Genomic DNA, 12,982 nt, shown 5'->3' with positions numbered 1-12,982 from the left:
TATATTTCAGTAATATATGAAATATTTTTCATGTGTTATATTTCATATACTATATTATATTTCAATAATATATTTCATACATTATTGAAATATATGGAATATTTTTCATATGTTTCAATAATATATGAACTAGTTTTTCCTTTTCATTGAATTTATTGGCTTTTCACCAGTCAACATAACTGTAGGCTTCAGGTGCACAACTGTACAACATGTCATCTGTACACTGTATTGTATGTGTACCATCCTAAGTCAAGTCTCCCGAAACATTTTTAAAAGGAAGTTTTAAGTTTTATTACTATAAATGAACACAAAGAAAATTTGGTCCATTTTCTATGCTTTCTAAAATTTCTTTGTAGCATTCTTTTGATTTTCTTTTTTACTCTGATTTGCCTTCTTGTTTCAGAAACTTGTCAAAACTGGAGAAAATAATTGGTCTCTGCCTGAACTGGTACATGCTGTGGTCCTACTGGCACATTTTCATGCTTTGGCAAGCTTCGTTTTTGGTAGTGGCATCAATCCAGAGAGAGATCCAGAAATCTCCAATGGATTCAGGCTAATACCAGTCAACAATTTCTGCGTTTGTGACCTTGCCAATGACAACAACATAGAGAATGCATCTCTTACAGGCAACAACTTTGGGGTCAGTTCTCTTAACTCTCTTTACTGTTTTGCCTTTAAACTTCCTAACATTAAAAATATCTAAAGATAATCTCCAATTAAACAGCATATATATATACTTGAAAATTTTAGCATAATTTTTGTTACTATAAAAATTTAACCTGTACCTGAAGTTCTGAATAGTCTTAAAGAGGCTTTTACAGCAGATATTGTTAAAAATAGTATAGACTAAAATAGTTCAATATATCTTTAGTCTGTAAGATGCTGGAACAACCAAGAGAGAATGTATCTTATGACAGCAAAATTTAAAAAATATTTGAAGCTTCATTTAAAAAAAATAAACTATAATATAATTTAACACATACTAAATCCTAGAATTCTAGATTAAATATATTTATACTTACAAACTTTGTATATGTATAACTGAAGCAAAAACATCATACTTCTGGACATGTTTGAATCTGTCATAAGGTGTTCTTTGGAGTTAGTCAAAAACCCACTTAGGAACTTAATAACAGTGCTTATGCTACTGTACATAATAAGGTGACATTGGGAGGCAGAGATGTTTACAGGAATAATTTTTATGTTTACAGGAATAATTTTTATTATTAATAACACCAACATTATCTTATCTGACCCCAGATTGTAGATTCTCTAAGTGAGCTAGAGGCCTTAATGGAACGAATGAAAAGGCTTCAAGAAGAAAGGGAAGATGAAGACACATCTCAGGAAGAAATGACCACTCGTTTTGAGAAGGAGAAGAAAGAAAGTCTTTTCGTTGTCTCTGGAGATACTTTCCATTCATTTCCTCATTCAGGTGCCACTGTTTTCCCCACTTTCAGTTGTTGTTGGAATGCTGACAGGCCACCTTCAGTATTTTCCATGTGGATATGTAAAAATGATTCTGCTCCATGTTCCTTTTATTTCATTCACCTTCTATATGTTTTAGATGGTATGCGTGATACTGCTTTCTATTCTGTGTTGGTACGTCTTTGAATGTATTTCAGATCCAGTTGGGAGGAACTTTCTAGTCCATACTATATCCCGGATAAAATGCTATCCAAAGCAGACTGGTTGCTTTAAAATTAGATAGAAATATTTAATTCATCCTACCTTTGTGATTTTTAAAAAGTGAAATCCTGTTTCAATAGATATATTTTTTTAAATATCTTTGCCTCTTTTGTGGGTGGAGAGTATGTAGGAGGACTGTTCTCACACTGCCACTTTTCCAGATTAGTTCTAAAATTACATTGTACTAGCGTTTGCATTCTTTGGAGAAATCTTTGGAATTTTATAAAAATATATTATTAGGGTCATTTGCTTAGATCAAATTTGGAGGAATTTATTCCATATTTAAAGCTAGGCTTCCTTACTATAGTCTTAAAAATGCATTTTTATCTAATACTCCTAAGAGATTTTAAAATAGGAGGGAAATTTTTCAATTATGACTATCAAACACCACATAATAAATGTTATTAAAATAGCACAAACTCAAGAAAAACTTAAACCTTTCAAAGTCTTTACATAATATTTATCTATCTATTTATTTAATGATTCTGTTTCAGTTCTGCTTGTTTGTTTTTTAGGTTCAGTTGTTGATAGAGTTAATTTTGCCATTTTATTGTTTATATTTTTAATCTTTTCTTCTTAAAGAAGACCCTTTAACATTTCATATAATACTCGTTTGGTGGTGAAAAACTCCTTTAGGTTTTCTTATCTGGGGACCTTTTTAACTGCCCTTCAAATCTAAATAATAGTTTTGCTGAGTAGAGTAATGTTGTAGGTTCTTGCTTTTCATCTCTTCGAATATTTCTTGCCAACTCCTTCTGGCCTGCAAAGCTTCTGTTGAGAAATCAACTGACAGAGTTATGGGACCCCTGGTAGGTAACTAACTGCTTTTCTCTTGCTGCTTTTAAGATTCGTTCTTTGTATTTAATGTTTGGCATTTTAATTTTGATGTGTCTTGATGTGGGCCTTTTTGGGTTCATCTTGTTCAGGACTCTTCTGTACTTCCTGTGTGGCTGATGGCCTTTGTATCGCTGTTCCTGGGTGCCAGATGTGGCGGACACTGGCCAGCAGAGTCCGCCTGTTGTGGCTTACCACAAGAATGAATGCACAGGCAACAACAATCCTGTGGAGAAAAAGGGAACAGGCACGACTACTCTCTCAAGGGGAGAGTGCCTATGGTGCCTCAGCCACTCCCTCAAGAGGGGAGCGCCTTGACCCTTGCCTAGACAGCCTTTTATTGTTTTCCTGGGGTCTTACATCAGAGAAAGATTTATTATCTATTACATAGAATATTATTGTCTACATTTTAGGTACAATCAAGAAAATAAAAATAACATGCAGAGGGGAATGGCGATGAGCTGATTAACTCTGTCCTTGGGAGAACTTATACAAGCTTTGGAAATTACCTTGAAGATGGACAATACATATTTTTTGTTTTAGACCAGGGTGATGGAGTTTTTAGCAAGAGCAAGCCATAACAATCTATATGCATTTTCTAGGCCTGATTCCCATGAGAAAACTCGGTTTGAAGATCTGGCTCTTGCCCACCACTTCGCTTCTGTAGGTTTTCCATACAGAGCTGAGTCACATTTGCCAGACTTACACAAACCAGTCCCCTACATTTCCGGACTTGATTATCACTTCCTTCACCAAGTTAGAGAAGTTTTCTTTCATTTTTTCAAGTAGGTTTTCAATTTCTTGCCCTTTCTCTTCTCCTTTCAACAATCCTATGATTCGAATTTTTGGAATGTTTGAAGTTGCCCCAGAGGCTTGTTATACTATTCTCCTTTTTTTGGATTCATTTTTCTTCTTACTGTTCTTTTTTTTAATCTTTATTATATTTTTTTGATTACCACTTAATACCCTAATATCTCCCAACCCCCCTCCTCCAAGCTGTTCTGATGGGTTGTGTTTTGCTTTATTATGTTCCAAATCAAATTGCTGATTAAATTCTTGGGTTTATCCATTCTGTTGTTGATTTCCTATAAATTGTTTTTTATTTCAATTAGTGTATCCTTTGTTTTTGACTGGATGTTTTTTTTAAGCTATTGAGGTCCTAAGTTCCTTGAACATCCTTATAACCAGTGTTGAGCTCTGCATCTGATAGATTGCTAGTCTCCATTTTATTTAGGCTTTTTTTTTACTGGAGTTTTGTTCTGTTTTGGCTGTGTTTTCTTCTCTTCTCATTTTGGTAGTCTCTGTGTTTGTTTTTCTGTATTAGATAGAGCTACTATGTTTCCCAGGATTGACAGAGTAGCTTAATCTAGTAGCTTACTGCCCTGTAGGGTCCAGTGGCACAGCCTTCTCTGTTACCCCAGCTGGGTACTCAGTGTGCATCCACTGTGTGGGCTGTGTACACCCTCCTCTGATAGTTGACCTTTTATTGCTGAAGGTCAGCCATTGCCTGTGTTCTGTCTGAAGTCACACAGCATTAGCTACAGAGCGATCTGCAGATGGCTCTTACTTGTGCTGTGCTTGGAGTTGCCCACCAGAGGCCAGGGTGTAGACCAAGGCTGTCTGCTCTAGTATTAGGCCTGTTGCAATTTAGCAAAAGGTTTGGGGGTCACGAAGCTTTTTTGAAAGAATTAGGATAATCTGAAGCTTGGGCCAAGACAAGCCATTCATATGGAAAAGCCACCGGAAACAGCTTAGGTGAGCCTCATGGTTGGGTGGGGCAGAGCCTCAGGCAATCACTAGGGTGTGGCAAAGAGTGTGGGCTCCATTGATGGAGTCTCAGATATGGCACCTGCCTGCCAGCACTTTGGCTGTGTGGGGGGAGGGCTCAGAAAAGGAACAATGGCCTTTTCCAGCTCTTCTGTCTGGGATAAAGGTATCCCCCAGCTCTTGCCCCGATGCCAGACAATTCAGTTAACTCCCCATATGTCTCTAATTTCCTTTAGTCTGCTGCCCTAGCACTTGAGCTCAGAGGGAGTGAGTGCCAGTAAATCTGTGTGTGGGCCCTTTAGGAGGAACTGCGTGGGATTTCAGCAGTTTCTGTCTTTTACAGCCTCGATCCCTGCTGGTTTTTACAGGCAGAAGTTACAGGGACTTATCTTCCTGGCACTGGGAAGTTATGGGGACTTATCTTCCTGGAACCCTGAGCTGGGGGGACTGGTATGGAGCTGGAACTCCTCACTCCTAATATCCTTCTAGATTTTTATTTGCCACATGTGAGTGTGGGACCAGCCTTTTCCACATCTCTACCCCTCCTACCAGTTTTGATATGGTTTCTTCTTTAATTCTGTAGTTGTTGGACTTAACGTTCAGCTCAATCTGCTCATCAGCTCATCTGATGGTTCCGAGTGATTGTTCTGTAGTTTAGTTATAATTTTGATGTTGTCGTGCAAGGATGTGAGTTGTCTTTACCTATGCTGGCCATAACATTTATTTTTAAAACTGAGTTCCATTTTGGCTTAAAAGGGGGCTTCAAAATAACTGGTCTTAAGACTCATCAGTTTCATAAATTCTGAGAGTAATTGATTTAGCCATCACTTGTCTCTTAACTTCAAACATTACATCAACCAATAGCTCTCAGAAGCTTTACCATGAAAAAGAATTCCTTTTATCATTTCTTGTGATGATCTTTTTTATGAAAGATTTTATCAACAAAATTGAGTATATTAAGTAACAGTTTCTCAGAGCTTCTCATAAGTAGGAAATCTCCCCCAAAATGAAATGTGGTATTTTAGCTATTTATTTAAGAATTATTCTACAAACATTTGATTCAGAACCCTATATATTCTTATCACTGCGGTAAGTAGATTTTCAGCCTCAATAAGACATGGTTTCTGCTTTCTGAGAGCTATCATAGATAAAGGGAGAGAAATAAGTCATTACAATAAATAATAGAAGATGAAGGGTGTCTGTACCTAGAAGAGGATCCCAAACCCAGTCTCGGCTCAGTCTTGGTAGGGGAGGAGTGTGGACAGAAGCAGTTCCTAGAGGATAACTTTCTCCAACCATTAGGCTCTAAGCTAAATCTAAATATCGTGAGTGCAGGGGAGTCAGGCAGTGGCTGGGGGACAGGAGAATTGGTATAAACAGCATCCAAGCCTGAGCCAAGGTACGATGGGAAGGAAACAGGATGCTTGCTTCAGGAGAAAAAATGGTTGTATTGTTAGGACATAGATCATGAGGTGTAAGTAGTTGTTAGATAGACAGGGGTCTTACCATGTTGGTCTGATCTTTCTAACCTAAAGGGGCATGTAAGCTGCTATATTTTGGACATTTGGAGTTAAGATGTCTATAAAACATCTAGTCTGGAACTGTCTAACACAGTGTCCCTCAAACTTTACTGTGCAGGTGAGTCACTGATGAGTCTGGCTGAAATGCAGATTCTGATTCAGTCATTCTGGGCAAGGATCTATCTGATCAGCCACCTTTCTATGACAGCTCCAAGTGATTCTAATGCTGTTGCTCTGCAAACCACTCTTGGGGTCGTAGTCAAAGAAACCAGCTAAGTAATAGTCAACTCCAGTATTGATATTTGGGAAATGAAGCTACAGGGTTTGTATAGTTTCTCTGTCACTTCAATAGAGAAATAGTTACACAGAGTTTAGTTATTACTCACTCTCCTTGGTTTAATTTTGCTTTTCACTGCACAAAACTTCTAGCTTTTATAGCAGCCTCAGCATTTAAGTTTTACATTGTTTTGCTTCACTTCCATTGATTATTGTATGGTGAACTGAATTTAAGCAAAGACAACCTCATTGGTAAATATTGAGATAATGCATTGAAAATGCCATTTATAAAGTGTTTCTGTTTACCGCAGATACAACAGTGGATGAGGGATAGGTTAGGGAAAACCTGAGATTTCTCTTTAGAGATCAATTTCTATAGTTTAATGTTTACAAGTTTTCCACATTATCTTAAACTAATCCACATTGTCAGTGTATTAGTAACTTACAGTTTGCTTTTTTTAAACATTGTGTTTGTTTATTTTTAGAGAGATGGGACAGGAAGGAGATAAGAGGGAGAGAAACATCAGTGTGGGAGAGATGCCTCCACTGGTTGCCCTTCTCACACCCCTAACTGGGAACCTGGACCGCAAACCAGACATGTGCCCTGAGGGGGAATCAAACCGTCAGCCCTCCAGTTCACAAGCCAGCGCTCAGTCCACTGAGCCACACCAGCCAGGGCTAGTTGACTTATTACTTAAGTAGATATTTCTTTTCCTGTTCATGAAACAAAGAAAAAATAATAAGTACATAGGAAATACCTGATATATTGTAAGTAGTCAGCAAATGCCAATTTCCTTGTGTGTAATAAAGTTAGTAAGAATTTTAATAAAATATTTTCTAAGTTGGGTAGCCTAGACTCTTTAATCTTTCTTGCCATTATTAAGCACTCCTTTTAGTCCATGCTAGTGATCCAAGGTAAAGTTAAAACTTGTGAGAAAGGAATACTTATTGTGAGGCTTTTCATTAAATAGCAAAGATAAAAGATAGTAAAGATATTACTAGTTTACTAGGTTTTTCAGAAGAATTATTATAATTGCATTTGTTTTTTAAGTGTACCTTCACTGTTTAATTAAGAGTTACAGTTTTTGTTATGCCATAATTTTTATTAACTGTTTACTAAATATTGAATGTATTTAATATTAATTAAAATACTAAGCAAATATTGTTCTTTGTATGGAAGGAGCTAGTTTTTCATTAAATTTGAAAAATGTTTATTTTTCAGAGAAGATAGTAAAAAAAGGCTGTTCATTCCCTTTTAGTGGTATAAATCAGGAAAAAGTAATTATGAAGACTAATCTAAAAAAGTGAGTCAAGAGAATTTTCTTAAAATCAAATTAACATGCATTGGGACTTCCCATCAAGATGGTGGCATAAGTAAATGCTGTACTCATCTCCTCCCTCAGGCATATCAAAACTACAATAAACTACAGAAGAGCCATCATTCAGAACCTCCTGAAATCTGGCTGAATGGAAGTCATATAACTAGGGATTTAAAGAAGAAACCACATCAAGACCCTCGCAGGAGGGGTGGAGATGCAAAATGGTCTGGTCCAACACCCAAGTGTGGCAGATAAAAATCAGGAGGAATATCTTGGCTCCTGAGGTCCCCTGAGGAGTGCAGGGTCCCAGCCCACCCATACCAGGGCCCCCAGTCGAGTTGCAGTGCCAGGAAGAGAAGCCCTCATAACTTATGACTTTAAAAACCAGCAGGAATTGAGGATGGGGGAGAGGAAGGACATCTCTAGGCCCAGGCAGTTCCTCTTAAAGGGCCATGGGCTTACTCAGAATCAATTGCTCTGAGCTCTATCACAGGAGCAGTAGCTTGAAAGGCACCAGGGACATATGGGGAGGAACTGAATGGTCTGGCATCAGGGCAAGAGCTGGGGGGTGCAGCTATCTTCCATATAGAAGTGCTCACAGAGGCCATTGTTTCTCTTCTAAGCCCTCCCCTGACAGAGCCAGCAGGCGGGTGACATAACTTAGTCTGCATCACCCTGGCTCACATTTTTTTGCCCTGATGATTCTCTGGGACTACACCCTAACAAACTTTTAGCCTACCCATGTTTTAAATGACTTTTCTCCCATCCAAGTACTAACCAGGTCCGACCCTGCTTAGCTTACAAGATCAGACGAGATTGGGCGTGTTCAGGGTGGTATAGCCGTAGACATGACTTTTCTATATGAATGGCCTGTCTTAGCTCACATTTTGGGTTTTCCTAAAATCTCTCAAACAAGCAGCATCTGGCTCAGTTAGTCCCATAACTCTTGCTAAGTGGCCCTAGGCCCGATACTAGCAGCAGCTGGCCTTGGTTCACTGCTTGGCCTTGCCTGGACACCTCCAAGCCCAGCACAGGTAGCAGCCATCTGCAGATTGCTTTGTAGATTATGCAGAGTGGCCCCAGGCAGAACACAGGCAGCAGCTGACCTTGGTCTGTACTTCCCAGGAGGGCTCAGAACCAGTAGACAGCTTCAGACCTCATAGAAGCATCATCACTTAATAACCTTCACAAGTGACACACTCAAGAGGTAGACTCAGCAAGCACCAGAGCCCTGCTGATATAAGTCATGCTCTGTAGAGTGAGCCCCTACACAGCTGATTCTGTACTGTAGTCAGATGTCAGTGGTAAGTGGTTGCATCCAGTCCTTGCAGCTGATCAACCTGGGGGTAAATCCCTCCTACTGATGTGCCAATATCAGTCAAGGCTCAACTACAAGAGAGGGTGTACACACCCCACATAAGAGATGCACCTTGAGTGCCAAGCTTTGGTGATCAGGAAGGCTGTGCTACTGGACCCTACAGAACACTTAATATATTAAGCCACTCTACCAATTCTGGGAGACGTAGTAGCTCTAATATCAATACATAGAAGTAAACACAGTGAAGCTGCCAAATGAGGAGACAAATGTATGTTCTTCCCAGATGGAAGAACAGAATAAAATTCCAGAAAAAAAATAAACGAAATGGAGACAAGTGATCTACTAGATGCAGATTTCAAAAACACTGGTAATTAGGATGCTTAATGTACTTAGTGAGAACCTCAACAGCATAAAGAAGGACCAGTCAGAAATGAAGAATAATTTACAGGGAATCAGCAGTATAGTAGATGAAGCCGAGAATCAAATTAGTGATTTGGAATATAAGGAAACAAAAAACAACCAATCAGAACAGCAAAAGAAAAAGATGAATTAAAAAATGGGGATGGTGTGAGGAACCTCTGGGACAACTTCAGGCATACCAGTATTCATTCACATCATGGGGGTGCCTGAAGAAGAGAGCAAGAAATCGGAAACCTATTTGAAAAAATAATGACAGAAACCTTCCCTAACTTAGTGAAGGAAACAGACATATAAGTCCAAGAAGTGCAGAAAATCCCAAATACAATGAACCCAAAGATGCCTACACCAAGACACATAATATTTAATATACCAAAGGTTAAAGTTAAACAGAGAATCTTAGAAGCAGCAAGAGAGAACAGTTACCTACCAGGGGGCTTCCATAAGACCATCAGTTGATTTCTCAACAGAAACTTGGCAGGCCAGGAGGGATTGGCAAGAAATATTCAAAGTGATGAAAAGCAAGGACTGAACTTCTGGCCAAGATGGAGGCCTAGGTGGAAACACTGTGCCTCCTCACACAACCAAAAGCAAGGACCTGCAACCAAGATTACTCTACCCAGCAAAATGATCATTTATATTTGAAGGGCAGATAACTTGCCAGACAAGAAGGTAAAGGAGTTCATCACCGCCAAACCAGTATTACATGAAATCTTAAAGGGTCTTTAAGAAGAAGAAGAAATGAAAGATTAAAAATATGAACAATAAAAATGGCAATAAATACCTACTATCAACAATTGAATCTAAAAACAATAAATGAACTAGCTGAACAAAACAGACTTATAGATACAGAGAACACTTTGACAGTTGTCAGATGAGAAGTAGGGTAGGGTGAAAAGGGTACAGGGATTAGGAAGCACAAATTGGTTGTTACAGAATAGTCATGGGGATGTAAAGTACAGCATAGGGAATATAGGCAGTAATATTCTAGTAACTATGTATGGGGCCAGGCTGGGTACAAGATTTGTTGGAATGATCACTTGCTAAGTTATGTAATGTCTAATCACTGGGGTTTATGCCTGAAATTAATATAATTATGTCAATTATAATTGAAAAATTAAAAATGATTCAAAATAAAAAAAATAATTTTGTATGATAAGGTTAAAAAATCAGCTTATCACCCTGGCTATGTGGCTTAGCTGTTTGGAGCATCATTTCATGCATGAAAAGGTTGCAAGTTTGATTCCCAGTTGGGGTGCAAGAGGGAGGCTACCAATTAATGTTTCTCCCTTGTAACAGCATTTCTCTCTCTCTCTCTCAAAATCAATGGAAGCGTGTCCTCGAGAGAGAATTCAAATATCAATTTATCATGTATATCTGAATTGGAAGTTCCTGTATATAAATCAGCCTGCTCACTAGAAGTTAGGTTACATATTTTTTAAAAAATAGAAAGAATTAACATGCATTGGGTTTTTACAATTTCTCAGTGGTAAACTTATAATATTATCAAGTATGAAGAAGTTAGTGTTAAGCTATTATTGTAGTCTTCCTGTCTTCCTTAATGCCACTTTGATAAGTATTTCATTCATAATCTCATTAGCATTTGTTTATTCCATGTTGTATATCTTTTATTTTCATGTACACAGAAAAGGCACATATCCTAGGTGTAAAACTCAATAAATTTTACAAACAGACCTTCCTCATTTAACTAGCAGCAAATAGTGGCTCCCAAAAGTCCACCTCATCCTTTCTGTGTTCCTTTTCCAGTGTCTCTCCCTGTATGCTTCTTACTAAACTAAAAATGAACTTATTTTCCCTGTGAATATATGCAGATGAAACACTGTCTGAGTTTAACCAAACCTGTCTTAACATTCAACTCAGTCAAAGTGATCTTTACCTGCATCTCTTCCCTTTCTCTGCATCTGACTTCATCCCCAGAGATCAAAGTTCAAGCGTTCTACTCGCAGGCCTGTGCCATCTTCCTTTTCTCAATGAGCTACTATTATTGGGTTATTGCAATTTAGTCACTTTTTTGACTGAGTAACCATAGTTAAATGTTAAGATGACCAGTATTTGGCAATGATATTTTATTTAAAATTTTAGCAGTAGATGTTTTATATGAATTGAAGCCAGGTAATCAATCCATATTGTTACTTTGGAAATCCACAGAAAAGCTAAAAAGTGTAGGAAAATGGAGGTGTTTTATTCTAACTTTGTACAGTTTTCTTAATACTAGATTGTTTGTTATTGTTCTTAGATTTTGAGGATGACATGATTATAACAGCTGATGTCTCCCGATATATTGAAGACCCTAGTTTTGGATATGAGGACTTTGCCAGACGAGGAGAAGAGCATTTGCCAACATTCCGAGCTCAGGTATGAAATGTCTTTATTTCAGAGAAACTAGAGAATAAATACTATTATTTAAATTGTGAAAATGTTGAAATGTAAATAAATTGGCTTCTAAAGAAATTAGTAGATAATTTTGATAGAGTCTGTGAATCTTTTTATTGAATCTAGCTTTTAGCCTAGTATATACAATTCGACGTCCCAATAGATGTAGTATTATTTTAATGTTTCCTCCATTTTAAAGGCAAAAGGAAACTGCTCTATTCAGTTACTTGCTTTATTACATTGTAGTTGGATAATATTCATACCATTTTGTGGGGAGGAGCATAGCAGGGAAGAAATCAAAGGATGTATCACATTTATTATTAAAAGACATTTTATAATAAGATCATAAACCACTAGCTAGTGGCTTAAGAGTTATTCCTTCCTTATTCTTAGAAAAATATAGTCACAATAATGATGTGGCCCGTACAGAGAGTATAAACTTGAATTAATACAAACTCCTTTGCACCTCTTCTAGATGATCTAACCGTCCATGTTACTGAACAGGTTGGGTCACATAGGAATAGTCCAAGATATCCTGGGGTCCTTCCAGATGAGGGTGTAGTTTGCATGGTATTGTACTGGACCACAGGAAGCAGCCAGTTTGTTACTGACATGACAAACCCTGGACCCCACTGGGAAAACAACATGGCACTCCAACCTACAAAGTGATGTGAAGTCTTCTTAGTAAAGCTACAAACTTAGAAGTAAATTTGAAATAGCTTCACTTATTTGCTTAAGTAGTTATAGTTAATAAAAACCTAGAGTTTATTTAAATGGAGAATGTCAAACGGGACAACTGTAATGGCATAATCAATAAAACATTAAAAATAATAAATGAAGAATGTCCATTTTATGATTGTATACATTTTATTCTCTTAGGACTATACCTGGGAAAATCATGGGTTCTCCCTGGTGAACAGACTTTATTCCGACATTGGACATCTTCTTGATGAAAAGTTTCGCATGGTCTACAGTCTCACCTATAACACTATGGCCACCCACGAGGACGCTGACACAACCACGCTGCATAGAGCTTTATTTAACTATGTTCACTGTATGTTCGGAATCAGGTATGTTCATTATGGAGACAGTTTTATACATTTCTAAAGGAAAATTCTGATGTGAGTCTTATATTCTGTAGGAGTACACAGTTCTGGTGAGAAAATATTACATGTAGGCTTCTGATTTTTAAAAAATTAATTTCATTTTACATGAAAGCATTTGTCTGTGATTAACTATTGTAATCTTAACATGCATATGTAAATACAGTCATAACAATTTACTAGTGAGTGGAAAAAATCAGGAATCATTGGACATAGTGTAAAATCAGAATAGAACTAGGATAGATTCTGCCCTCATAAAGCTTACGTAAGTTCACATAATCCTGAAACAAAACTATCAGTCAGTGTAAGTTAATGGCCTCTACATTTTAAAATTTAGCATTGAGT

General features: G+C 37.6%; 1 protein-coding gene across 1 annotated transcript in view; it reads left to right on the top strand.

Annotated features, from left to right (window-relative positions):
• The window catches only part of SESN3 (sestrin 3), an 87,168-nt gene that overhangs the window by 62,533 nt on the left and 11,653 nt on the right, over nucleotides 1-12,982 (top strand). Inside the window, exons 5-8 of the mRNA XM_037163435.2 lie at nucleotides 404-640; nucleotides 1,261-1,435; nucleotides 11,398-11,516; nucleotides 12,414-12,604. Of these exons, the coding sequence (XP_037019330.1) occupies nucleotides 404-640; nucleotides 1,261-1,435; nucleotides 11,398-11,516; nucleotides 12,414-12,604 (722 nt within the window). The remainder of the gene's footprint in view (nucleotides 1-403; nucleotides 641-1,260; nucleotides 1,436-11,397; nucleotides 11,517-12,413; nucleotides 12,605-12,982) is intronic.

This window comes from Artibeus jamaicensis, unplaced genomic scaffold (assembly GCF_021234435.1).
Source record: "Artibeus jamaicensis isolate MK-2021 breed Jamaican fruit bat unplaced genomic scaffold, CSHL_Jam_final contig_585, whole genome shotgun sequence".
Classification (NCBI taxonomy): domain Eukaryota; kingdom Metazoa; phylum Chordata; class Mammalia; order Chiroptera; family Phyllostomidae; genus Artibeus; species Artibeus jamaicensis.
The sequence above is the reverse complement of the archived record's forward strand: the minus strand, read 5'-3'. Positions and strand labels throughout refer to the sequence as shown.